Below are 24,831 nucleotides of genomic sequence, written 5' to 3'. Positions count from 1 at the left end.
TGCTGTGGGTACCTGGTGCTCACGCCCTTGGCCTTGGCACCGTGCTGGGGGGTTTGGTCCCACTGCACGAGGGTCCTCGTGGGGATTGGTGGGGGGGAGCTCTGGGTGCAAGAATGGGTGGGGGGGTCACAGGTGGGAGCAGGCGTTTGCAGCGCCCTGACACCCCCACCTCAGTGCGGCACCCGGCGTCGCGTGGCACCGGGGTCCCCGAAGTGCCACGTGCCACATCGCCTGTCCCCACCCCGCCCGACCACATCCAGCCCCCCAAACACCTCAGGAAGCACAACCCCCCCCCAAAAAAAACCCCCAGAACCCCCCCCCCAAGGCCCCCAAAACTCCCATCCCACCCACCCCAGCACCCCCTTCCCATCCACCCCACAACCACCGCTCCCAGCCCTGCTTCGGGACAACACGCGTGTGCACGTCTGTGTATGCGTGTGCATGAACGGACGGGGGGGGTGGGGGCGCGAGGGTTGCCCCCCAACTCGCTGGGTGCCGCTGATTGGCCGAGGGGCCGTCCAAAATTCTCCGTTTGCGATGGGTCCCACCTCTCCCCGCCGCCGCATCGTATATAAGGGGAGGCGAAGGAGTGGGCAAGGGCAGTAGGAAGTTTCTGCTGGGGTCTGGATTTGGAGCTCCAGAGTCGGATCGGCCCCGTATGACCCCAACCTAAGAACAAAAGAGACCCCAAAGAGTCTACATGTCTAATATTTAGACATGTTCAGCTTTGTGGATTCTCGGTTACTGCTGTTGATAGCAGCGACTGTACTACTCACCCGCGGGCAAGGAGAAGAAGACAGTAAGTAGCCGCTGTCGGTGACGGTGCTCGTGGCCGGCGGGACGCGGGGTGGTGGGTGGGGATGGGGTTGGGCGGCATCTTCGACGCTTGGTCCCGCTGCCGTGGGTTGGGGAAGGATAAAGGGGTGGTTGGCATCTGGAGAGGAAAATAACAACAAACTTGGGGGAAATTCCTGGGGAGGAAAAAAAAAAATAAAAAAATAAGGAGGAAAAAGTGGGTTGGGAGGGGGTTTGGGGTTGGGGGGTGAAAGGGTTTTAGGGGGGGGTCTGTGTCGGTGCGGAGAGTCGGGGCGCCCTGCCAAGAGTGGGGAGGGAGGGAAGGGTGGAGAGGAGCCGGTGGGGAAGGAGGGAGCTGGGGAAGAAGGGGAGGAGGAGGCAGGGAAGGGAAAGGGGGGAAAGAGCGCGGGAGAGAACGGCGAGGGGGGAGAGGAGGGGAGGGGGGGGGCCCGGCCCCAGGATCTGCAAAAGCCATCAGGAAAGAATTAGAAAAGTCTCGGATGATTCATAAGGAAAATGTTTCGGCAGCCTGTAAAGTCGGGGCTGGCCAGACGGCCCCGCTCGGCCGCCCCGGGACGGGGACAGCACCCCACGGCCTCCCCGTGGGGCTGCACCGGGGCCGGGGGCTCGGGGGGGGGGGCCGGGGGCACGGCTGGGGTCACGGCCCCCCACCGCCGGGTGCCCCCCTGCGCCCGCCTGCGCCTGCCACCTGCAGGCGTGGGGACACGGGGGGACCTGGGACGGGGCCAGGCCTGCGGTGCCCTTTACATTTTGCCCAGTTTTGTCATTTGGGGGGGTGGAATTTTTTTTAGTGCTTTTTTTTTTTTCCCCTTTCCATTCTGCATTTTGCATTTGACAACATGCACCCTGCGTTCTGCCTTTTGCAGTTTGCGTTCTGCATTTTGCCTTTTGCAGTACGCATTTTTGCATTTCGCGTTTTACTTTTTGCATTTTGTATTTTGCATTTCGTATTTCACATTTTGCCTTTTGTATTTTGTTGCCTTTTGCATTTTCCCTTTTCCCTTTTGCCCTTGCTGAGCGGGGGTGGGGGCACAGGCCGGAACAGCCCCGCGCCCCCTCCCCAGGACCCTTCCCCGCCATGGGGCCAGCCCCAGGCCCTGGCGCGCCGCCCTGCCCTCCCCACGTCAGCCCCTGCCTGTCTCCAGTCTCTGGACTCTAATTCCCCAACCCCATCTGGCCTGATCCAGCCCTATCCCGCAGCCGCCTGGATCTAATTTCAGCCCAGACATTGGGGCCAACCCACCCGATCCCACCCATCCCATCCCCATCCCATCCCCATCGCCGTCCCCGTCCCCCGTGGGCGGCGGGGACCCCCGTGCCCACCCCCTGCCCGCCGCGGGGGTATTTGCCTTGGCCCCATCCGCCGTGGGACGCAGCAACTGGCTGGAGGTTTTTGTTTAAATTCCAGCGTATGTGGGAAGAGTTTATTGTGGTGCTTTTCCTGTGTCACCGCAATGGGCTGATGAGAAACAGATGAAGGGAGAAACGCTGCAGGAGAAGGGGGGATGAAGGGGGGGGGGAGAGCAAGGGAAGGGCCGTGCAGGGGGCTGCTGCCGTGCCCCCCGCCCTCATGCTTCCCCCTGCCCTGCCCCTCTCTCCCAGTTCAAACTGGAAGCTGCATACAGGATGGACTAACGTACAACGACAAGGATGTGTGGAAACCCGAACCCTGCCAGATCTGCGTCTGCGACAGCGGCAACATCCTCTGCGACGAGGTGATCTGCGAGGACACCTCCGACTGCCCCAATGCCGAGATCCCCTTCGGAGAGTGCTGCCCCATCTGTCCCGACACCGACGGTACCGTGTCGTCCCCTCCGTCCCCCGGGGGGTCCCCAGGGAGCGGCAGGGCTGGATCCTGCCCCAGCTCAGCATCCTTCCCCTGGGTGTCGGGGCTGTGGGGTGGGTGCAGGGTTGGGTGGGGTGGTGGGTCGCACTCGGCTCCTCTAAATGCCCCTCCTTTCTCCCACAGCCTCCCCTGTCTACCCAGAAAGCGCTGGAGTAGAGGTAAGGGCTCCCTTAGCCCCCCCCCCAAACCCCGCGGCATCCCCCACCTGTTTTTGGAGAACCTCTTTTCTAACCGCCCGTCTTGCCTCTCCCCAACAGGGTCCTAAGGGAGACACCGGCCCCAAAGGAGACAGGGTGGGTATCGCCCCCGCAGAGCTCCCTCCCCCCCACCGGGACCCCCATCCTGCTGGAGCTCACTCTCCTCTTCTCTCTCCCCAGGGACTCCCCGGCCCCCCTGGCAGAGATGGCATCCCTGGACAGCCTGGCCTCCCGGGACCCCCAGGCCCTCCAGGTCCTCCAGGCCTCGGCGGAGTGAGTATGGGGGGGTCCTCAGCGGTGCAGACCCCTGTGGGGGTGTCTGCGCCCCGCTTACCCCCTGCTCTCCCTCCTGCCTGCAGAACTTCGCTCCTCAAATGTCTTATGGCTACGACGAGAAAGCTGGCGGCATGGCTGTGCCTGGCCCCATGGTGAGCAGCGGGGTGGCAGGGGTCCCCGTGGGGGGGGGACACACGCAGGGGGGACGCAGGGGGGAGGTGTGAAGCTGGGAGCAATTCCAGTGCCGGTGGTTCTGAGGATGCTGTGGAGTGGTAAGAGGTGGGAGGGATGGGGAGGGATGTTGGTGCTGGAGGTGATGTGGACAGGGATGAGGTGGCCATGGGGACAGGGGTGGGGTGGCCACGGGGACAGGGGTGGTGTGGTGATGGGGACAGGGGTGGTGTGGTGATGGGGACAGGGGTGCGGTGGCCGTGGGGACAGGGATGAGGTGGCCATGGGGATAGGGATGGGGTGACAATGGGGCAGGGAATGGTTGGTGATGGGGACAGAGGTGGGGTGGTGATGGGGACAGCAATAGGGTGGCAATGGGGACAGGGATGGGGTGACAGTGGGGACAGGGAATGGTTGGTGATGGGGACAGGGATGGGATGGTGATGGGGTGGCAACGGTGTATCAGTGTGGACAAAGGTGAGGTGGTGATGGGGACAGCAGTGGGATGATGGTGGGGTGGCGATGGGCTGTCACCACAGCAATGGAGTGGTGATGGAGACAAGGATGGGGACAGGGTGACATGGCAGCCACTCATCACCACTTCCCATTCTCCTTCTCAGGGTCCAGCTGGTCCCCGCGGTCTCCCCGGCCCTCCCGGTGCTCCTGTGAGTATCTCACCCTCCCGTCCCGTGCTGGGGACAAGGCCCCTCCGGGTGGCGGGAGGCCGGGTGGGACGGGACGGCGCGAGGGTAGGGTGGGGCATCCCACCCCTCCCACTGCGTACGGGAACACGTGGGGACGTGTGTCCTCATGCTGCCATACGGGGGGGGGAGGACGACAGACCGCCATTGCCATCGGGGTCTTCAGGCCCAATCTTCTAATTTTCTAACCCTTTTTTTCCTTTTTTTCCCTTTTTTCCCACTAACCCACAGGGTCCTCAAGGTTTCCAAGGTCCCCCTGGTGAACCTGGAGAGCCTGGCGCTTCTGTGAGTCCTGCCACCTCCTCCTCCAGCCTGATGTCCCACGGGGATGGGGATGAGGCCGCCTGTTCCCGGCCACGGCCACGCTGTCCCCGCTCCGGGGCATCTCAGCTGGGATCCGTGGGAACGGGGCTGCCAGAGGCTGGCACTGCCCAGCCCGGGTGTCAGGGTGACAGGGCGCAGCCGTCACCCACAGCATCCTCATCCCTGCCCTGCATCTCTCCTAGGGTCCCATGGGTCCCCGTGGTCCCGCCGGCCCCCCTGGCAAGAACGGAGATGATGTAAGTGGCCTCTGGATGGGGTCTCCCCTCGCTCTTTGGGGCCTGGTGGCCCCCCGAGGTGAGCAGGAGCCACCTGGATTGGGGACGTGCCACCAACCTGGTGTCCTTGTCCTTAGGGTGAAGCTGGAAAGCCCGGCCGTCCCGGAGAGCGCGGTCCCCCCGGCCCCCAGGTGAGATGCTCCCCACTGGGACGCCCTCGCCAGGGGACACAGGAGGGGACACCCCCTCCATGTCCTGCCTGGTAGCATAGCAAGGACGTGACACCAGCTGCCTCGCCCCCTCTGGGGACAGGGGTAAGGGGGTGTGGGAACACCCCCCACCCCAAAGCACCTCCATCACCACCTCCCCTTTTCTCCTAGGGTGCACGTGGTCTCCCAGGAACCGCCGGTCTGCCAGGCATGAAGGGTCACAGAGTGAGTCCCTCCTCCCCTGCTTGCAAGATTTAGGGGAAGGGGGAGCCCAACCTCATCAGGGGGTCCCCTCCTGACTCCCCCCCTCTTCTCTCTCCTGCTCCCCAGGGCTTCAGTGGTCTGGATGGTGCCAAGGGTGAGCCCGGTCCCGCTGGTCCCAAGGTGAGGAGTGGTGGCAGTGGCACCCCTGCCCTCCTGGTAAAGTCATCGCTGCTCCCTCCCTCCCTCTGGAGCAGGTCCCTCAATCTTGTCCTTTCTCCTAGGGTGAGCCTGGCAGCCCCGGGGAGAACGGTGCTCCTGGGCAGATGGTGAGTGCTGGAGTCCCCAGGGACCATGGGGGGAGGATCTGGCCTCGGCCAGCACGAGGGGATATGGATTGGGGGGGGCAAGACGTGATGGGGAAACAGCTCGTCCTTGGCGATGCTTCCCCAGGGAATGGGGCAAAGAGGGCGTTTAACCCCCTGAAAACATCTCTTTAGGCAGGAATGGGGGAATGGGGGGGCACAAGGATGGGAGGAGTCCCCAAAAGGGAAAAGTGGCTCTTTTGCTGACAAAAACACGTCCCCTTCCCTCCCCAGGGTCCTCGTGGTCTTCCCGGCGAGAGAGGCCGTCCCGGTCCATCTGGCCCTGCTGTGAGTATCTGGTTTGGGCAGAGCTGAGCATCCCCTGCCCCGGGGCATGGGGGGGGGCTGGGGGCCACCTCTCCTGCCGGTGGGCATCACTAACGTGCCTCCTTTCCTGCAGGGTGCTCGTGGTAACGACGGTGCTCCCGGTGCTGCTGGTCCTCCCGTAAGTAACCCCCAAACCTGCGCCGCAGCCAGTACCCGGCATCAGCTGTGGTTTCTCTGGAGGGAGATCCCCTCCGGCTCCACCGCGGCCAGGAAATCCTGGCTGGGGGCCAGAGCTCTGCTGCCCGGAAAACCCCTCAGCACCAGATGTGCAAGGTGGGTTCCCTCCTCCGACACGTGCCCCCTCTCCTCTCTAGGGTCCAACCGGCCCTGCTGGTCCCCCCGGCTTCCCCGGTGCTGCTGGTGCTAAGGTAGGACCTGCCTGACCATCTGCTCCCAGGTGGCATCTCCTGGGTGGGGAAAAACTGCTGGAAACTGGGAGCTGGTGGGTGGGAGAAGGATTGAGCATCGAATGGGTTCCCCACGTGGCCCAGAAATGAGAAAAGGTGAAGTGCTGCCGCCTCGCTGCTGTCTGGGACAGTGGGGCAGACAGCGACGTCCCCAGCCAAGTCCCATGGGCATCTCTCCTGGCTTTGCCTCCATGGGAAAGGAGCTGCAGACAGAAGGGGAAATCAGCCATGTCAGTGGTTTCAGGGCAGCCCTCGCATTCACGGCTCTTCTTCCCTCCTCTTCCTCCCCAGGGTGAAACTGGTCCCCAGGGTGCTCGTGGCAGCGAAGGTCCCCAAGGTGCCCGTGGTGAGCCCGGTCCCCCCGGCCCTGCTGGCGCTGCTGGTCCTGCTGTAAGTGGCATCTGACAGCTCCTTGCCTTTCGGCCTCACGTCCTGCCAGCCCTGGCATAACCCTCCTCCTCCTCTTTCTCTCTGCAGGGCAACCCCGGTGCTGATGGTCAACCCGGTGCCAAGGGTGCAACTGTGAGTGTCCTTCACCCCCCACCTGGCTCTGGGATGAGGGTCCACGCTGCTCCCTCACCTCCTCATCTGCCTCTTCTAGGGTGCTCCTGGCATTGCTGGCGCTCCCGGCTTCCCCGGTGCCCGTGGTCCCTCCGGACCCCAGGGTCCCAGCGGTGCCCCCGGTCCCAAGGGTAACAGCGTGAGTATCCCTGGACACCCTCATCCGCCTTCTCCCGGGGTCGGATCCCTCCTGCTCCTCCAGCAAGCTGCTGTCCCACCTGGAGATGCCTCCTCTGGCAACCCCTGTCTCCTCCAGCCCTGCAAGTGCAGGATGGTGCTAGGGGCGGACAGATGCTGGGCATCCTGCCTCCTGCTGAGGGACCAGGCAGGGTGCAGCTCAGGGCTCCCTTTGCTCATCAATCTGGTGTTAAATATCTTTTCCCTCTTCTCTCCTTCCACCGCCAGGGTGAACCCGGTGCTCCAGGCAGCAAGGGAGACACTGGTGCCAAAGGCGAACCTGTAAGTGACCCCCCCACATCTCCTCGGGGGCTTGGTCCCTCCTGGATCCCACACACCTGTGTGCGGGTGCTCATCCCTCTGCCTCCTTCCCCAGGGTCCTGCTGGTGTCCAAGGTCCCCCTGGCCCAGCTGGCGAGGAAGGCAAGAGAGGAGCCCGTGGTGAGCCTGGCCCTGCTGGGCTTCCTGGCCCCGCTGGCGAACGTGTGAGTAGGAGCAGTCCCTGTCCCACCCCTGCCAGGTCCCCGTCCCCATCCCTGTCCTCCTCCCATCTCCCGACGTCCAGCGGCTGAGCCTCGTGGGTGCTAAGGGACAGGCACCCACCGTGGTGACACCTCCAGCCCCTTCCAGTGCGCCACTGAGGTCTCCAGTGGATCACCTCAGAAGGGACACCACTGGTGGCCAGGTGCCACCTTGGCACATCCCTTCCCCGCACCCCTAATCTCCCCGAGGTCACCCCGTGTCACCGCACTGACCCCCCTCCTGTCCTTCGCAGGGTGCTCCCGGCAGCCGCGGTTTCCCTGGCGCTGATGGCATCGCCGGTCCCAAGGTAGGTGCCCAGGTCTCCCTCCTGCCTGTCTGGGCGAGAAAGCCGTGTCCTCAGCGGGGGCGGTGGGGACACCGGGCATTTGTCACCTGTCCCCACATGGTGGCGAAGCCGGCTCTGTGTCACTGCCACCTCCGGTGACACGGCTCTTGTCCCCCTCTCCGGGTGATGTCCTGCAGCTGGGGTAACCGTCTGTCCCCTCTCCCACCCCTCCCCAGGGTCCCCCCGGCGAGCGTGGCTCCCCCGGCCCCGCTGGCCCCAAAGGATCTCCTGGTGAAGCTGGACGCCCCGGGGAACCCGGCCTCCCCGGTGCCAAGGTGAGCGCGAGGGGGTGGTGGGCACGGCGGCAGGGGGGTTGCGAGGAACAGCGAGCGCCGTCGGCACCGCCACTGCGCCGGTGGCCCCGCTCCAGGGACGGGCGCTGGCTGCCGCACTCTCCATGCCGGTGGAGAAGCCGCTTGCCAGGCCGCTCACGTTCCCTGGAGCATCTCTCGGAGCCGTGAGCCACTAACCCACCTCGTGCTCCCTTGCAGGGTCTGACTGGAAGCCCTGGGAGCCCCGGTCCCGACGGCAAGACTGGCCCCCCTGTAAGTTGTACCCACCGATGCCCCGCTCCTGCCTCGGCTCGCCATGGGCTCTGCTAACGTGGTGCTCACTCCCCCTCCCCATAATAGGGTCCCGCTGGTCAAGACGGCCGCCCCGGCCCCCCCGGCCCCCCTGGTGCCAGAGGTCAAGCTGGCGTGATGGGTTTCCCTGGTCCTAAAGGTGCTGCGGTGAGTGTGAACAAGCGCTGCATCCCCCAGGGAAGAGGGGGGTGCTGGGGATGATGCTGCCAGAGGGATGCAGGCATCCCAGTCCGTGAAGGATTCCTGCCTGCTGGCCTCTGCCACCAACCAGGACGGTGGCTGTGGGTGGGCACGTGGCTCCTGCGAAGCAGGCACCCGAGGGGGGGGGTGGCTCAGGGGACGTGACCCCCGCCCAGGGAAGGCTGCGCTGGTGCCTGTCTGAGCCTGCAGGCTCTTGCCTGCCGGTGTTGTGGTCCCATCAGGGGTCTCATCCTGTTCTCTTGCCTTCAGGGTGAGCCTGGCAAACCTGGCGAGAGAGGTGCTCCCGGTCCCCCCGGCGCTGTCGTAAGTATTCGCCGGAGCCCAGCCAGCCCGGAGGGGGGTTGGCAGGGAGCTTCGCACCGGCGTGGGGCTGGGACGGCCAAGATGGGGCTGGGGAAGGCTCCAAGGATGGGATGGCAGCGGGTAGAGGTGGCTGGGATTCCAGCCTGGCGGCTGCCAGTGGCTTTGGAGAAGGGACAGCAGGGAGGTGACGTGGCCGCGGGCAGCTCGCCGCGGCTTCTGTTCTTCGAAGGATGCTACGGCCACATCCAGCCCCACAATTCAGGGAGGGGGCAGAGTCCCACAGGGAATCACTGGGCTGCAGATCCAGGCTGTGCCCTGAGTGCTCTCTTCTCTCTCTTCCAAAGGGTCCTGCTGGCAAAGACGGTGAAGCTGGTGCCCAAGGTCCTCCTGGCCCTACTGTGAGTGTCAACAAGCCTTTGGCCACCTATGGCTGCGCTCAGCCACTGGAGAAGGGGTTTGGGAGCTGACTGCCCCCCCTCATGCTTGTCCCTTCTCCCCCAGGGTCCCGCTGGAGAAAGAGGTGAACAAGGTCCTGCTGGTGCTCCTGGCTTCCAGGTGAGGGAAGTCCCCTTCCCTTGAGAGGGGACAAACCATCCAGGGTCGGGGTGACGTTGCCCCTTTCTTCGTCTGCTTTGGTCACCCACCTCCGTGGTGTCTCATCGCTCCTCTTCTTCCTCCCCAGGGTCTGCCGGGCCCCGCTGGCCCCCCCGGTGAGGCTGGCAAGCCCGGTGAGCAGGTGAGTGTGGGCGAGCACGGCCACAGTGTGACCGTCCCTGTCCCCTCCCCATTGCCCCCCTCCCAGCCAGGTCTGGGGGCTGCCCCCCAGCACACCCCGAGGTGCTCCACATAGCCTCTCCACTGGGAGCAGCGGGGACCCCAGCCCTGCCCCATCCCCCTAGGACTGTGGGACCCCCTCCCTCTCCGCCCCTGAGGGGCATCCCGGGGACCCCCCAGCCTGTCCCCAAGGCCACCCCTTCCCGCGCTGACTCTGCACCCTCTGCCTCCCCTCCCAGGGTGTCCCCGGAGATGTCGGTGCTCCCGGTCCCGCCGGTGCCAGGGTGAGTTGAACCCCACTCCCTCCCCAGCCGGCTTTTGGCACCCTCGCTGTGCCCACCACCCCCCTGACGGCTGCGGCCCCTCTCCTGCCTCCCCCCTCCAGGGCGAGAGAGGTTTCCCAGGTGAACGCGGCGTCCAAGGCCCCCCTGGTCCCCAAGGTCCTCGTGGTGCTAACGGTGCTCCCGGTAACGATGGTGCTAAGGTAGGTGCGAGGCCTCGGTGCCACTGTGCCGGGCTGGGACTGTCCGGGTGATGGGTGACCGTCCCCAGCTGGTGGTTCTTGGGGTGCAGATGTAAAGGGAGGGTGGGGGTGGGTTTGGCTTCACCCTCTTTTGCTGGGGCTGAAGCTGGGGAGGAATTTGCTGTGCCGAGGAAGTGCCGTGTTCTCACTAACACCCACCTTCTGTCTCTCTTGCCCAGGGTGATGCTGGTGCCCCCGGTGCCCCCGGTGGCCAAGGGCCCCCCGGTCTGCAGGGTATGCCCGGAGAGCGTGGTGCTGCCGGCCTGCCAGGCGCCAAGGGTGACAGAGTACGTGTCCCCCAAAATCCTGATGTGCCCCCTTGGTCCTCTGCTCCCGCTGTCCCTGTCCCCCTCCATCATCCTCTCGGGGCTGGATGGACTCCCCTAAGCCAAGACTGGAGGACAGCAGCCCCCTGGGGAGGGGATGCTCAGTGCCACCTCTGTCCCCATCGAGCGTGGCCCTTAGGGACAGGCCCTTGCTGCCAGCTGGGCGCTGAGCCCAGCTCTTCCCCCAGAGCCTGGGAGGAGGATGAGGATAGTCCCTGAATGAAGCACCAGGGGAGCCTCTGTGCTGCTGTGCAAAGGGAGCTCCCCAGGTAACCCGCCATCATCTTCCTCTCCCAGGGCGACCCAGGTCCCAAAGGTGCTGACGGCGCTCCTGGCAAAGACGGTCTCCGAGGTCTGACCGGCCCCATCGGCCCCCCCGGCCCTGCTGGTGCTCCCGGTGACAAGGTAGGGCCATCCCCCCACCAGACACTGCACCGGGGACAGATGTGTCCTGGTACCCAGCGCCACCTCCTTGCCACAGCATTGACCTCTTTTTCTTTTGTTTTCCTCCCCTTTTCCAGGGTGAAGCTGGTCCCCCCGGTCCTGCTGGTCCCACTGGTGCCCGTGGTGCTCCTGTAAGTGTCCCCCCCATCCTGGCTGTTGTGTGGCCATCCTTTGGTGGCCATGGGTGGCTGTCCCACGCCTGGGGTGACACCATCCTCGCCTTCTCTCCTAGGGCGACCGTGGCGAGCCCGGCCCTCCCGGTCCTGCTGGATTTGCTGGCCCCCCCGTAAGTACAACGGCCTTGCTCCTCCTTGCCCCAGGGGCCTGATCCTGCCCCGCTGGGGGTGACACTGTGTCCCCCTCCCCGGCTCACCCCTCTCCGCTCTCCTGCAGGGTGCTGATGGCCAGCCTGGTGCTAAAGGTGAAACTGGTGATGCTGGAGCCAAGGGTGATGCCGGTCCCCCCGGCCCTGCCGGCCCCACTGGTGCTCCTGGCCCCGCCGTAAGTTGCACTCCCCCCCACTCCACACCCACTCGGGGTCCAGCCTTACGCTGTAGCTCACCCCTCTCCTCCTCCTCTTCCTCCTCCACAGGGTGCTGTTGGTGCTCCTGGTCCCAAAGGTGCTCGTGGTAGCGCTGGACCCCCTGTAAGTACCAGTCTTATGGTGGTGGGAGGGTTTGGTGCCCCCAGGAGACCCCCCCAGGCATAAACACCCCCGAGGTGACTTACCTATGTTTTGCTCTGCCCCCCCCCAACACCGTGGGGCAGAGGGGAGCTGGGGCTTTTCCAGCCCTGCACCCCTAAAACTGTCTGGGGGGATGGCGTCGACCCGGGGTGGCTTCATCCCATGGTGGGGTTGGAGCAGAAGGGAAAAGGGGGGGATGTTGTCTTTATCCCCCCCCCCCCCCGCCAAATAAGCCCTATCCCCCCCTGGATGGATGCTTTCCTCCTGGCCACTGGCCCCAGGGCTCCCTGCAGTGGCCGCCAGCCAGGGGACAGTCCCCTGGACCCGCTCCACGGCAGGAGCCATGTCACCGGCCCCTGGTGACTCCAGCTTTTCTCCCTTCCAGGGTGCTACTGGTTTCCCTGGTGCTGCTGGAAGAGTTGGTCCCCCCGGCCCCTCTGTGAGTACCCCTGGCCCCGGTGGGGCAAGAGGTGGGGGGCTGGAAGTGGGGGGCGGGAGGGTGCTGGACGGCGGCTGTCGGTGATGGGGGGACACGGGATGGGAGGTGCTGGGCACCCGTCCAGGCGGCTCCACGTGGCCGCCCTGTCCCAGTTGGCACTGGGACACACCTGGCCACCCTTCAGCTGGCAGCTGGGGGGGTCCTGGGCCTCTGCCTGATGGCATCGCCTCCCCCCCCGCCCAGGGAAACATCGGTCTCCCCGGCCCCCCCGGCCCCAGCGGGAAGGAAGGTGGCAAAGGACCCCGTGGTGAAACCGGCCCCGCTGGCCGCCCCGGTGAGCCTGGCCCTGCTGGCCCCCCTGGCCCCCCCGGTGAGAAGGGCTCTCCTGGTGCTGACGGCCCCATCGTAAGTCACCCCCCGACTCGGACGCCCTCCGCAGAGCCAGGGATGCCAGGATGCCGCCTGGCATCCCTCAGCCATCCCCTCCATGGGGAGGGTGGCCCCCGCCACTGCCACCACCCTGAGGTGCCGTGTGTCCCCGCAGGGCGCTCCTGGCACCCCCGGACCCCAAGGTATCGCTGGACAGCGTGGTGTCGTCGGTCTCCCCGGACAGAGAGGCGAGAGAGGCTTCCCTGGGCTGCCCGGCCCCTCTGTGAGTATCCAGCGGGGGTGAAACGATGCTGGGACCCCCCAGGGTTGGACTCACCTGTGCAGCCCCCCCTGGCTGCGGCCCTAGAGGGGAGGATGCTCACCACTGTCTGATGTCCCCTGTCCTCTCTCCTCCACAGGGTGAACCCGGCAAGCAAGGTCCCTCTGGTTCCCCTGGCGAGCGCGGTCCTCCCGGCCCCATGGGCCCCCCTGGCCTGGCTGGACCCCCTGGTGAAGCTGGACGTGAGGTGAGCGGCCGTGGGCAACCGTCGGTGTTGGGGGGCACGGACCCCCTCATCTCGGCATTCGGTTTGCTGAGGACTCGCCAACTCGTGGCACTCATGGATGCTGCCGTAGTCGGTGCGCGGTGCAGCCTGCGGGGGGCTGAGTGGAGGCGGTGCCATCCAGGCCCTCGTTAGCCCCCGCCTGCCCTAACGAGGGGGTCTTTGCTCCTCTGTAGGGTGCTCCCGGTGCTGAAGGTGCCCCTGGTCGCGATGGTGCTGCTGGTCCCAAGGTGAGTGGGCTGGTGAGGGGGCTGCGGGAGGGGACGATGGGGCTGCGCTGGCCCACACTGACCTGACTTCTCCTCTTCCTCCTCCTCTTCCTTCTCCTCCTCCTCACAGGGTGACCGTGGTGAGACTGGCCCTGCCGGCCCCCCTGGTGCTCCCGGTGCCCCCGGTGCCCCTGGCCCCGTCGGTCCTGCTGGCAAGAACGGAGATCGCGGTGAGACCGTAAGTGATGCTCTGCCCAGCGCCCCCCCTCGCACCCCTCCCCGTCCCAGGGGTCACCCCGGACTCGACCCAGTTACGGACCAAGGCCTGATCCCGCACACCCGCAGCGGGTCAGGGTCCAGCACCAGGCTCAGCTCTTGCCGCTGGAGGAGCTTCTCCGGGAAGCCGGGTGTCCCATCGCCCTGCTTGGGGTGATGGTGTCCTGAGCCGGGGAAAGCAGAAGCTAGAGGATGCTCTAACCTGTCCCCTTCTCTCCTGTCCCAGGGTCCCCAAGGTCCCGCCGGCCCCCCTGGTCCTGCTGGTGCTCGCGGTCCTGCTGTAAGTTGATGTTCTCCTCCATATTCCTTGGAGCTTCTGCGTCCCTGTGGGCGCGGGGGCAGTGGCTGGCCCGGACCCTGCTCAACCCCTCTTCTTCCTCCTCCTCCTCCTCCAGGGTCCACAAGGTCCCCGTGGTGACAAAGGTGAAGCTGGTGAACAGGGTGACAGAGGCATGAAGGGTCACAGAGGCTTCTCCGGTCTCCAGGGCCCACCTGGTCCTCCTGTAAGTCCCATGGGGTGACAGTGGCCCCGGTACTGCCCCATGTCCTGGAAGCAGAGTGAGATGCTGACGGGACCTCTTGTTTCTTGCTTTGCACAGGGCTCTCCTGGTGAACAAGGTCCTTCTGGTGCTTCTGGTCCCGCCGGTCCAAGAGTAAGTCCTTGGCTGAGCCATGACCTCCAGCCAGGGCTGGAGCATCCCGTGGAGAGCAGGGGGGAGCGGGTCTCCGCAGCAGGGCTGTGTCCTGCTGTCATTGGGTTTCTCGTGGGGACATGGGTTGGGACTGGAGGGGACGACTCCGCCTGGGTGGGATGGCCACACTCACCCCCTTTCCTCTCCCACAGGGTCCTCCTGGCTCCGCTGGTGCTGCTGGCAAAGATGGTCTCAACGGGCTGCCCGGCCCCATCGGCCCCCCTGGCCCCCGCGGTCGCACCGGCGATGTCGGCCCAGTTGTACGTATCAGCCCCTTTGCCGCTGCCTGCCCAGAGCCGCCTGCCTTTGTCTTCTGCTCACCATCCTCCTCCTCCCACAGGGTCCCCCCGGCCCACCTGGCCCCCCTGGTCCTCCCGGCCCCCCCAGCGGCGGCTTCGACTTCAGCTTCCTGCCCCAGCCACCCCAGGAGAAGGCCCATGACGGTGGGCGCTACTACCGAGCTGACGACGCCAACGTGATGCGCGACCGGGACCTGGAGGTTGACACCACCCTCAAGAGCCTGAGCCAACAGATCGAGAACATCCGCAGCCCCGAAGGCACCCGCAAAAACCCTGCCCGTACCTGCCGTGACCTGAAGATGTGCCACGGCGACTGGAAGAGCGGTCAGTGTCCCCACCAGTCCCCACGTCCCTCTGGGATACTCTCACCTCCATCCCTCTGCCCCCTCTACCTGCTCCTCACCTCCATCCTTCCTCCATCCCCCGTGGTTGATGCTCACCTTCATTCCTCCATCCTGTCTATCATGGCTGCTCTCACCTCCATCCTTTACCTCTTGTGGCTGCTCCTCACCTCCACCCTCCATTTCTCAGAGCTGCTCCTCACCTCCTTCCTCTGGTCCCCATGGCTGTTGCTCAGCTCCATGCTCCACCCCCTGATCCCTCCTACCAGCTCCTCACCTTCCTCCTCCATCTCTCATGGCTGCTCCTCACCTCCACCGTCCATCCCTTCATCCTCCATCTCTCACAGCTACCCTTCACCTGCCCCTCCATCCTCTGCCCCTCCCACCTTCTCCTCACCTCCATCCTACCTCCCCTCACCTCCATCCCACCTCCCCTCACCTCCATCCCACCTTCTCCTCACCTCCATCCCACCTCCCCTCACCTCCATCCCACCTCCCCTCACCTCCATCCCACCTCCCCTCACCTCCAACCCTCATGGCTGCTCTTCACCTCCATCCTCTACCCATTGTGGCCACCTGCCCCCCTTCCCGCTCTCTGACCCCCCTCCCTCTGCCCTGCAGGCGAATACTGGATCGACCCCAACCAAGGCTGCAACCTGGATGCCATCAAGGTCTACTGTAACATGGAGACAGGCGAGACGTGCGTCTACCCAACCCAGGCCACCATCGCCCAGAAGAACTGGTACCTCAGCAAGAACCCCAAGGAGAAGAAGCACGTCTGGTTCGGCGAGACGATGAGCGATGGATTCCAGGTGAGCAGGGGGACGGTGCGGGGTGGGGACACAACTGGGACGGACAACCAGCTCCGCGGTGCCTAACGCCTCTTCTCCGGCAGTTCGAGTATGGTGGTGAGGGCTCCAACCCAGCCGACGTCGCCATCCAGTTGACCTTCCTCCGCCTGATGTCCACCGAGGCCGCCCAGAACATCACCTACCACTGCAAGAACAGCGTCGCCTACATGGACCAGGACACCGGCAACCTGAAGAAGGCCCTTCTCCTCCAAGGCGCCAACGAGATCGAGATCAGGGCCGAAGGCAACAGCCGCTTCACCTACGGCGTCACCGAGGACGGCTGCACGGTGAGTGGGCCGGGGGATGGTCTCGGCGGTGGTGGTGGGGCCGTTGTGTGGGGACGGGGCTGATCCTGACCTCCCCGCAGAGTCACACCGGCGCTTGGGGCAAGACAGTCATCGAGTACAAGACGACAAAGACCTCTCGCCTGCCCATCATCGATTTGGCTCCTATGGACGTTGGCGCTCCAGACCAGGAATTCGGCATCGACATCGGCCCCGTCTGCTTCTTGTAAACCGGACGCCCCACGCGTAACAGGAGAGAGTAATAATAATAATAATAATAATAAAAAAAAAAAAAACAGCCAAAAAAAAAGGAGAAAATTTCACATGGACTTGAATTTGTGTCGGTTTCTATCCAGCGTCTCTAAAACTATTTGCGTTTCCGTAAAAGAAAAACCTAAAAAAAAAAAACAACCCCAAAAAAAGCATTAAACCAAAAAAAATAATAAAAAAATAAAAAAATAAATGACTTTTCAAACCAAATCACCAGGAAGTGGGTTCGCTTGCTTGCCCTCCTCTCCTCCTCCTCGGGGTCAGGCGCTCCTCAGCCCCGAAGACGGCGGCAGGGCTCGGCTCACCGAACGCACCGCCGCGCCGAGCCCCCCCCGCGGTGCCGAGCCCCCCCAGCCCGGAGCGCCGGGACCGGCCGAGCCCCCCTCCAGCCGACCTCCCCCCGCTGGCCTCTTCGCTTCTTGCATCTCATTAGTATATTAAATTTCTTTGCTGCAAGGAAGATGTTTAACTCTCGGTTATAATCTGCTTTTTGTTGTTGTTTTCCCCTCTCTCTCCCTCTCCCCCTTCCCCTTGTGTTTGGTTTCTTTTTGTCCTTTTCTTTCTTATTTTATTTTTATTCAGGCAGCAAAATCCATTCAATCCCAAGCACATCAGGGGAGCGGCCGCTGCCCCCGCCGCCGAGCAGACCCGACCCTTCGCTGCGTACTCTCCTTTTCTGGAAGGCTACCTCACCGCTGTGCTTTGGGGTTTTGTTTTCTTGTGGTTTTTTTTTCTTTCTTTCTTTTTTTTTAAATTTTGGGGTTATTTTTATTTCAAGTAGTTTTAGGTTCGTTTGGGGTTTTTCAGCCGTGCCGGGACTTTCCTGCCAGGTTCAGAGCAAAGGTGCTAATTTTTCTCTAATGTTTCCCTCCCCATCTCTCTGTTTTATTGCTCTGTTGATCTTTTCTTTTTATTTTCCTCTGTTTAAGGTCCCTCAGGAGTCGCTGAGGTTTCTTCCCCCCAGGACTTTTATCCTGGGGTTATTTTTTTTTTTCAAATTCTCTTTTATCCTGGTCCTTCAACACCCGAACCCGGACTGCCTGGTGCTACAGCCTCCAAAGACGCGACTCAGCTTGATTTATTTTAATTTCCCTCTATTTCGTTGGGTTCCCCCACCCCCCCCTTTCTTTGCTGCCCAGCTCAACTTGTGAATTTTCTAAAGGTGCTGTTTACTTCCCCCCCCCTCCATCCCGCAAGCAAATCCCGGAGCAAACACAAGGTAGAACCACAAAAAAAAGAAAAAGAAATTTAAAAGCCTTGAAAGGGAAAAAAGGACAACCCCACTTTCCAGGTTAAGCAGGTGGATCTTCAGCTCCGCTCTCATCTTCCAGCAGCTTTTTCTCCATCCATCCATCCATCCATCCATCCATCCATCCATCCATCCATCCATCCATCCATCCCTCCCTCCCTCCCTCCCTGGGCACGGAGGCGCACGAACCCACCCCCGTTTGCCGGCCCATCTCCCGGCGGATGCTCCGGCCTCTCCCGGAGTCTGTACCTAGTTTGTATATGTATAATAATTTGAAATTGTCTTTTTTTTTTTTTTTAATTATTTTTTTTTTGACTGCTGAAATAAAGCATGTGAAATGATCCAACAAACCTGGGGTGCTCTTCTACTGGCGACTCTCGCTCTCGGGGCTTGGGGTGGGGGTCCTGGGTGGGTGGTGGGGGGTGCGGTGCCCCTCGTCCCCGCTCGCGCTCTCCTCCCGGCTGCTCCCGCTCTGCTCCCACCGAGCTTCTGTGCTCCCGTCCTGCCTGTCCTCCCACCCCAGCACGGCCCCCGCCAGCCCCCCAGCCCTCCTCCTCCTCGCTCAGCCCCCCCGCCGCCCTGGGGGTGGGGGGAGAGGAAGGAACGGGGGAGCCACCCCCTAAGCAAGGAGGGCTGGGCTGGATTTGGGGAAGGGGCAGAGCTCCTGTGCACTCATGGCGAAGGGGACTTTGGTGTGTGTCCCCTCCCCGAATGGGGGGAAGAGTTTGGGGACATGTGGGGGGGGCTTCCAGGGTAGGAAGGGGGGCTGGGGGGACAGCCTGCACCAGGTTTGGGGCACTCAGCCCAGGGTGTCCCCCCAAAGAGTTGGGGAGCAGGAAGGGGGCAGCACAGGTATTGCAGCTGGGGCGGGGGGGGGGCACGGAGTGATGCACCGAAATTGGGGCAGGGGGTTGTGCTCACCCTGGGCTGCAACAGGCGTGCCACGGTGTGCGTGCCAGGGTGCAAGCCCCCCGCACCCCCAAGCGGGTGCCCCCCACGCTCCAGCACCCTCCGCGCACGCTGGCTCGTGCAAAGGCAGCCGGGCAGGGCACACACGCGTGTGCCCGGGCTGGAGCGTGCCCACCACGTGCCGCGCTCACGTCTCCCACGGTACCGTCACGGTGGGCACGAGCGAGACCCCGGCAGCACCGAGGGGGGCTGCGCAGGCAGCGGGACGGGGCCTCAATGCCGCCTTTCTCCTCGCCTGCCCCGGCCCGTCAATGGCTCCCCTTGTTCCTCCCAGGCCCCCGTGTTTTCCTAACCCCCACCCTGGCGCCTGCCCCACGCAAGGAGGGGGGCTGCCGTGAAAGAGGCTCTTTCTTTGGAGGCGAGGGGCCGGGGCTGGGCTGGGGGAACCCCCTGGCGGGGGCCGGGGAGGGGTTATGGGGGTGCGGGGCGGGATGCCTGGGTCTGCACGGTGGAGCGGGCGAGCGGCCGGGGCAGCCGGGGGCTCCAGGCGAGATCCTGCTGGACACAGGCACCCAGGTGAGCTGGGGGGCATTGGGGTGCCATCGTGGGTCCCTGGGACTGGCCATCCGTCCCCCACCTTGTCCCTGTCCCCGTCCCTAACCGGCTCACCACGAGCCCCTTCCCCTCCACAGGGCTGGGGGTGGGGGGGGGGGGCAATGACAGTGTCAGCCCAAGCCCTTGCAGGGGGTGCAAGTCTTTGGGGGGGGGTGTCACGGGTGGAGCATGGGGGGAGCGAGTGCAAGCAGGGCACCCAGATGGAGCAGAGCAGCCAAAGAGGGGGGGGGCAGAGGGGAGCGGGAACCCCCAGCAGAAGGGACAGACCAGGAACTCCCCCCACCTCCCCAGCAGGACCCCAGCCCCACAGCGCTCGGCATCCCCCCAGCCCCAGAGGACATCCAGCTTTGGGGCTGGCTGGGGCAGAGAACGGGCAAACTCAAGGCACTGTTTGCAGCCAGAAGGAGCCCAGCAGTAGGCTAGACCCCCAAACCTCCCCCAACCGCCCCCGCCAAGACCACCACAGCCACCAGGGCCAGGCTGGACTGCTTGCAGGGGGTCAAAAATAAAGCAGAAAAGCTACATCTCATCGTTAAACAGCCACTTTATCAGCCAAAAGCCACCCCAGTCCCCACCCCACAGCAGGGACCTCGGTGGGGCCACCCCAGGAGGTGGCAGCAACGCAGCCACCCGCGTTACCTGCAAAACAGGAAGAAAATAGCTTATTCCCCCCCCCCCCCCCCCCCCCCCCCCCCCCCCCCCCCCCCCCCCCCCCCCCCCCCCCCCCCCCCGAAAAAAAGGGATTATAATGTTCCCACAGCTCTTATTTAAGGGTTTCATCAGGCCAGGTGGGACAGATGATGTTGAAGAGGGAGGGAATAGGATGCAGGTGTCCTGTATTGCCCCACTGATGCACGTGGATGCTGATGACCCCCCCTCCAAATATCGGTAGCCCCCCCCAAAATGCTCCAGGCAATAGCCTGGCAGCGGGCAGAGCCCAGCCGGACGAGCAGTTGCCTGTCTGGCTGGGCTCTGCCCGCTGCCAGGCTTTTGTCCCCTGCAAAGTGACCCCAAAAGCATCATGGCACCCCATCGTCCATCCCCATCCCTGGGACTGTCCCCCCCCCAGCACCCCGGCATCACCCTGGTGTCACCCAGGCACCCACCGCCCCGGCTCACTGCGGGAGGAGGGGGACGCGAGCACCATCCGGGGGACCAGGCATGGGGTTGATGCGTTGACCCGTGCGGACGTTGAACATGGGGAGGGTGGAAAGGGGCCGCGGGACATCCCGGCTGCCGGCCATGTGCCTCAGCTCCTCCGTGTCACCGTGGATGGTGGTGTGGTGAACCAGCTGGATGCTGAGGGAGAAGGACAACTGGGAGCTGCGCCCCGCGTTCCCACCCGCATCCCTTTGGGGAGGGCCTTGGGGGGGGTCTGTCCCCCCATTATTAGGGTTTGTTCCCCATCACTGGGGTCTGTCCCCCGTCACTGGGGTCTGCACCCCATCATTGGGGTTCTCCTTGCTGGTGTTGAGTCCCGCCGAGGCTATTGGAGAAGTAAAACAGTTCTTGTGCTCCAGCACGTGTCTGTGGGGGGTTATCTGGGGGCACCGAGGTGTGGGGAGAGGAGGGGGGTCTGGGGGGGCCCTTTGTGATGGGGAGACCTTTAGGCTCCACCACCTCCATAACATCCCCCAGACAGTCGAGGGCTCCCCATCACCCTCTTCTTCCCATCCCCATCCCTGCTGGCGCTCCATGTGCTTGGCCGCGACAAAGCCCCCCCCACCCCCAAACCAGCCCCCCAGCATCCACACGGCTACTCCTGGGCGCAGGGACTTACTCAGACGTCGCCAGGTCCCGTTTTTGCCTACAAAACAGAGGGAAAAAGGGAAAAAAAATATAACGATGGTGAGAAGGGCGCTCACCACCCCCAGGTTGTCCTGGGGCCGTGGTGGCCAGGGAAGGGGCACCCAGCTTGGGGTGCCCATGGCCTAGTTTGGGTGGGGGGACCCCCCACCCTGAGCATGTCCCCCCCGACTCACACTCCCTCCCTGCGGCAGCACATGAGGTGGCCCAGGAGCAGGCAGAGCAGCACGGCCACCGCCAGCGGCACCAGCAGCGTCACCAGGTACCCGGGCAGCAGGTCCCGGGGGGGCACCTCGGTGGGGGGCTCAAAATCCCCACCCTCCTCCAGCACCCCGGAACCCCACACCGGCCCCGGCGCCGTGGGGCTGGGCCAGACCTGCAGCTGCAATGGTGTGATGGTTAGGGGGAGTGGGGAGGGTCCCCACGGAGGTTGTTGCACGGATGGTGGGGGCGTGGGTCTCACCAGGGTGAGGTTGCACCAGCGGATGGTGAAGTGGGGGGCAAAGGTGTCGTAGCAGGAGGCGAGGGGCTGCTGCCCCAGGCTGCAGCGGAAGCGGCTCTGCGGCGAGGCGGCCGACGCCAGGCACGGCGAGAAAGCACCGCGGGAGCCCACCTTCACGTACACCCTGCCAGGGTCGGGGGGACCGGCTGGAGGTGACCCCCCAAAACCCACTCACGGCAGCTGGGGGTGTGCCTGGCGGCACCCCCAGCACCCCAGCCCCACCCTGGGTCTGCCCATACCCCTCCTTGCGCCCCTCGATGGGCAGCGGGACGCGGCCACCCCGGTCCAGGGCGGAGGTGATGTTGATGACATGGAGGTCGTCCTGGTCCCAGACGCTGGCCGTGGCCTGGAGGAACATCTCCTGCGCGGCCGCCGGCAGCAGCTCCTCCACGTTCCTGTTGCCCACCAGGAACTCACCCTGGTACGGCGGCTCCCCGCCTACGGGGGACATGTGGCACCCGTGGGGACACCCCACGCCCAACCCAGGGGGCTCTGGGAGAGCCCGGTGCGATCTGGGGGTGCACAGCCCTTACCTGGAGCAGGGATGACGGTGACGACGAGCCGCTGTGCCACCGTCTCGTACGTGTGCCGGTTGTACGCCAGCACCTGCAAGCCAAGGAGAGACCCCCAGAGATGCCAACTCCACATCCTCCCCCCACCCCGTGTCACCCCCTGGCACAGGGCCGTGGGGCCGGGCACCTACCTCGATGGTGTGGGTGCCCACCTCGGCGGCTGTGGGGCAGCCGTAGAGGTAGCCCGACTGGTGGGGGTCACGCTGGATGTACCGCAGCCACCGCGGCAGGTCGGGGTGGTCCCGGAGGTGGGTTTGGAAGGTGATGGGGGCGGCTGCTGGGTGCCAGGACACACGGATGGGCGAGGACGGACAGAGACATGGAGACACACATGCCACCAGGCTGTGCTGCGGGCGGACCCACACCCTGCAGGCCCTTTCCCTCCCAACTGGTCCCACCACGGAACCGTGACTGGTCCCTGCACCGGCTGTGCCCCAAGAGGGTCCTGATCCCCTTTTTTGAGCTGAATGACCCCAAATTGAGGTGACCCCCACTCCCTCCGTGGTGGGGGATGAAGGGATGCCACTCCTGGGTGGGTTTAACAGCGCAATGGGGTGGTGCTCGGGAGTCCCTAGAGGGGTTGAGGGGTGGAGGGTGGGATGGAGCGCAGGTTGGGGGGATGGATGGAAGGAGGGCAGGACAGACAGAGGATGAGATGGACAGACAGAGGGATGGAAGGACAGACAGACGGCCCAGCTGGGGTCCTGCCTGGTGGGGAGTAGGCATTAGCCAGTGCCCCCCATTAACAGTCCCAGACCCCCCTCCCAATCCAGGCACTGCGGGACTCCCCCTTGTCCCCACTCCCCTTGGCCTGGCCCTCACCACCATCATCCTCATGCCCGGTGAGGAAGGCCTCCTGGAACAGCTCCTGCTCCAGCTCATGGACGAAGATGGCTCCGGTCTCGGAGGAGAGGCGGCGGTCGGGGAGGACGTGGTGGTCGGGGAGGGCAGCCCAGGACCCCCCCAGGGCCACGGCTGCAGCCAGGCATGGGGCTAGAGCCGGGGCTGGGGGGACCCGGCTCCTCCCTGCCTCAGTTTCCCCATTGCCCAGAGACCCCGGGATGACCCGCAGGTGCCCACAGCCCCCCTCCAGGACACCCAGCTGGGGCAGAACCCTGTCCCTGCGGTGCCAGGTGTCCCGGGACAATGGGGTGGGCTGTATTTAGGAGGGGACAGGGAGGGAGACGGGGATGGGGACAGCACCCTCCCTCGCCCTGGACCCGTCACGGAGAGGTCCCGCTCCGTCCCCCCATCCCAAACCCAGCTGGCACCAGGGACAGGATGGCTTTATTTAGCTCTGCCACGTCGCAGCCATGTGTGTCCCCCCCTGTCCCCTCCCCGCCCCCCCCCCCCATCCCCACCCCGCAGTGGGGTGGGGGGGTCCTCCCAGCCCCTCCCTGCTGGGGGTACCCCCGTCCCGGCCGTGTCACCCCCCCGTGACAGGGCTGCCACTCGCCTGCCAGCACCCAGGCCCGGAGCAGCGCGGGGGCCTCCATCTTCGCCACCACCCTGGAGCGGGGCCAGGGCTGATTGACGGAGGCAGCGGGGCTGGCCTGGCCCGGGGGGGGCCCGTCTGGGGGGGTCCCACTGGGGACACGTGGGGGACATCCCGTGTCACCGAGCACATGGGGAGCGGCGGGGCTGCCCCCCGTGTCCCCTGCTGGGGGGGAGGAGGGGTCTGGTGGGGTGTCCCATGGGTGGGCTTGTCCCAGTGACCCCACTCAAGGGTAGTGGGGTGGCATCTGGGGACGAGGTTGGGGGGGGGGCACTTGGGGACAGCTGACACCCCCTACCCCACCCACCCCCCGCCGGCAGCGCTGCCCCCGCACACGCGTGTGCCCTTGCGTGGCACCGGGACAGGAGCGTCTCCCCACGCGTGTTCGCGCACAGGGGGTGGCCCTCGGCGGGACGATGGGGTTCGGGGCAGGGGGAGGACGCGGGGGGGGGGCGGGGGGGATGGCGGCGGCGGAAAAGGAAGGGGGTGGCCGTGGCGGGGAGACGTCACGTTACGTCACGCCTCGTCACGCCGCGTCACGCACAAAGGGTTGGGAGGCTGCGTTGGGAGACGCGGGGTATCTGCAGGGTCCTGGCGCCTCCGGCTTCGGGGAGCAGGGGTGCCCCCCCTCCCCCATCCCCGAGCCCCTTGGGGTGCTCCTCCCGCAGCAGGGACCCCCGGCACGGCTCCCCTCTGCCCCCCCCCCCCAGTGCCTGGTGGGAAGACAGCAAACCCGCAAATAACCCCCCAAAATATCACCCGGCTGGTGCAGGGAGGCAGGGGAGCAGCACCGGCCCCCCCCCCCAGCCTCAGTTTCCCCTCCTGCCACCCCCGGGTGGAGGCGTGGGGGGGTACGTGCTGCACCCCGGGGCTGGATGTACGGGGACAGAAAGGAAATAGGGCCCTGGGGGGACACCACGGGGCACCTCGAAATGTGGGGGGCTTTGGGCACGGGTGTGTGGGGGTCCCACGGGGTGGGAGCAGGGGGACGTGTGGACAAAACTGAGGGGACACGGGGACAGCCAGGAGGGGCACAGGGACAGGATAGGGGGATGTGGGGACAAAGTTGGGGTGATACAGGGATAAGATGGGGGGATATGGGTACAAACTTGGGGGGGGGATATGGGGACAGGACGTGGGGGGATACAGGAGGAGGATTGGGGGTACAGGGACAGGATGGGGGGGACATAGGTATAAACTCGGGGGGTCTGGGGATGGGATGAGGGGACACAGGTACAAAATCATGGGGATGTGGAGATAAGATGGGGGGATGTAGGGACAGATCCAGGGGGTGTGGGTACAAAACTGGGGGGTACAGGGATGGGACTGAGGGGACGTAAGGACCAGCCTGGGAGCCATGGGGACAAACCTGGGGGCACAGGGGGCAGAAGCAGACAGGCACAGTGGGGGACAGAGCAGGGGGGGGACATGGGGACAGAGCCAGGGGGGCGGCAACACCAGACAAGGCGGGGGACACGCAGGGCACTGCACGGATGCTGGGGGGGGGGGGGGGGCGGGGCATGTCATAGGGTGGGGACCCCCATGCTGGTGTGGGGAGGGGACCGTGGGGCATCTCGGCAGCAAGTGGGG

The 24,831-nt window shown here is 64.8% G+C and overlaps 2 protein-coding genes across 4 annotated transcripts; one reads left to right on the top strand and one right to left on the bottom strand.

Moving 5' to 3' along the window:
* The first annotated feature begins 589 nt into the window (after positions 1-589).
* Positions 590-17,683, top strand: COL1A1 (collagen type I alpha 1 chain). Its single transcript, XM_064473597.1, has 51 exons — positions 590-799; positions 2,419-2,613; positions 2,786-2,820; positions 2,920-2,955; positions 3,040-3,132; positions 3,219-3,287; positions 3,927-3,971; positions 4,239-4,292; positions 4,514-4,567; positions 4,684-4,737; positions 4,927-4,980; positions 5,086-5,139; positions 5,241-5,285; positions 5,556-5,609; positions 5,722-5,766; positions 5,963-6,016; positions 6,347-6,445; positions 6,533-6,577; positions 6,657-6,755; positions 7,022-7,075; positions 7,170-7,277; positions 7,568-7,621; positions 7,837-7,935; positions 8,152-8,205; positions 8,293-8,391; positions 8,695-8,748; positions 9,093-9,146; positions 9,250-9,303; positions 9,431-9,484; positions 9,762-9,806; positions 9,908-10,006; positions 10,225-10,332; positions 10,669-10,776; positions 10,893-10,946; positions 11,048-11,101; positions 11,209-11,316; positions 11,408-11,461; positions 11,886-11,939; positions 12,183-12,344; positions 12,484-12,591; positions 12,728-12,835; positions 13,048-13,101; positions 13,211-13,318; positions 13,583-13,636; positions 13,752-13,859; positions 13,956-14,009; positions 14,201-14,308; positions 14,389-14,671; positions 15,310-15,500; positions 15,584-15,826; positions 15,907-17,683. Exons 1-51 carry the CDS (start codon positions 718-720, stop codon positions 16,051-16,053), a joined length of 4,362 nt encoding a protein of 1,453 aa, XP_064329667.1. The 5' UTR covers positions 590-717; the 3' UTR covers positions 16,054-17,683.
* Positions 17,684-19,392: 1,709 nt separating this feature from the next.
* SGCA (sarcoglycan alpha) lies at positions 19,393-23,348 on the bottom strand. 3 transcript variants are annotated; one of them, XM_064472970.1, is made up of 10 exons: positions 23,203-23,348; positions 22,569-22,721; positions 21,878-22,023; positions 21,708-21,780; positions 21,414-21,612; positions 21,136-21,298; positions 20,849-21,054; positions 20,647-20,673; positions 19,973-20,165; positions 19,393-19,505 (listed from the first exon to the last, which is right to left on the bottom strand). In XM_064472970.1, exons 1-9 carry the CDS (start codon positions 23,240-23,242, stop codon positions 19,982-19,984), a joined length of 1,191 nt encoding a protein of 396 aa, XP_064329040.1. In that variant the 5' UTR covers positions 23,243-23,348; the 3' UTR covers positions 19,393-19,505; positions 19,973-19,981. The 3 variants fall into 3 exon arrangements, with proteins under 3 accessions (XP_064329040.1, XP_064329041.1, XP_064329043.1); XM_064472971.1 differs by having other exon boundaries at positions 19,986-20,165; XM_064472973.1 differs by lacking the exon at positions 19,393-19,505 and having other exon boundaries at positions 19,589-20,165; positions 21,878-22,020; positions 23,203-23,347.
* Positions 23,349-24,831: the final 1,483 nt, after the last annotated feature.

This window comes from Phalacrocorax carbo, chromosome 25 (assembly GCF_963921805.1).
Source record: "Phalacrocorax carbo chromosome 25, bPhaCar2.1, whole genome shotgun sequence".
In the NCBI taxonomy this organism is placed as follows: domain Eukaryota; kingdom Metazoa; phylum Chordata; class Aves; order Suliformes; family Phalacrocoracidae; genus Phalacrocorax; species Phalacrocorax carbo.
The sequence above is the reverse complement of the archived record's forward strand: the minus strand, read 5'-3'. Positions and strand labels throughout refer to the sequence as shown.

Excerpts from the sequence above, each read along its gene's own strand:
- COL1A1 (XM_064473597.1), top strand. The coding sequence starts at position 718 with ATGTTCAGCTTTGTGGATTCTCGGTTACTGCTGTTGATAGCAGCGACT. Across the intron at positions 3,288-3,926 it reads TGGCTGTGCCTGGCCCCATG|GGTCCAGCTGGTCCCCGCGG; the intron begins GTGAGCAGCGGG and ends TCTCCTTCTCAG. Across the intron at positions 11,462-11,885 it reads GTGGTAGCGCTGGACCCCCT|GGTGCTACTGGTTTCCCTGG; the intron begins GTAAGTACCAGT and ends TCTCCCTTCCAG.
- SGCA (XM_064472970.1), bottom strand. The coding sequence starts at position 23,242 with ATGGAGGCCCCCGCGCTGCTCCGGGCCTGGGTGCTGGCAG. Across the intron at positions 21,613-21,707 it reads CACCGTCATCCCTGCTCCAG|GCGGGGAGCCGCCGTACCAG; the intron begins GTAAGGGCTGTG and ends TGTCCCCCGTAG. Across the intron at positions 20,166-20,646 it reads CGGGACCTGGCGACGTCTGA|CATCCAGCTGGTTCACCACA; the intron begins GTAAGTCCCTGC and ends CTTCTCCCTCAG.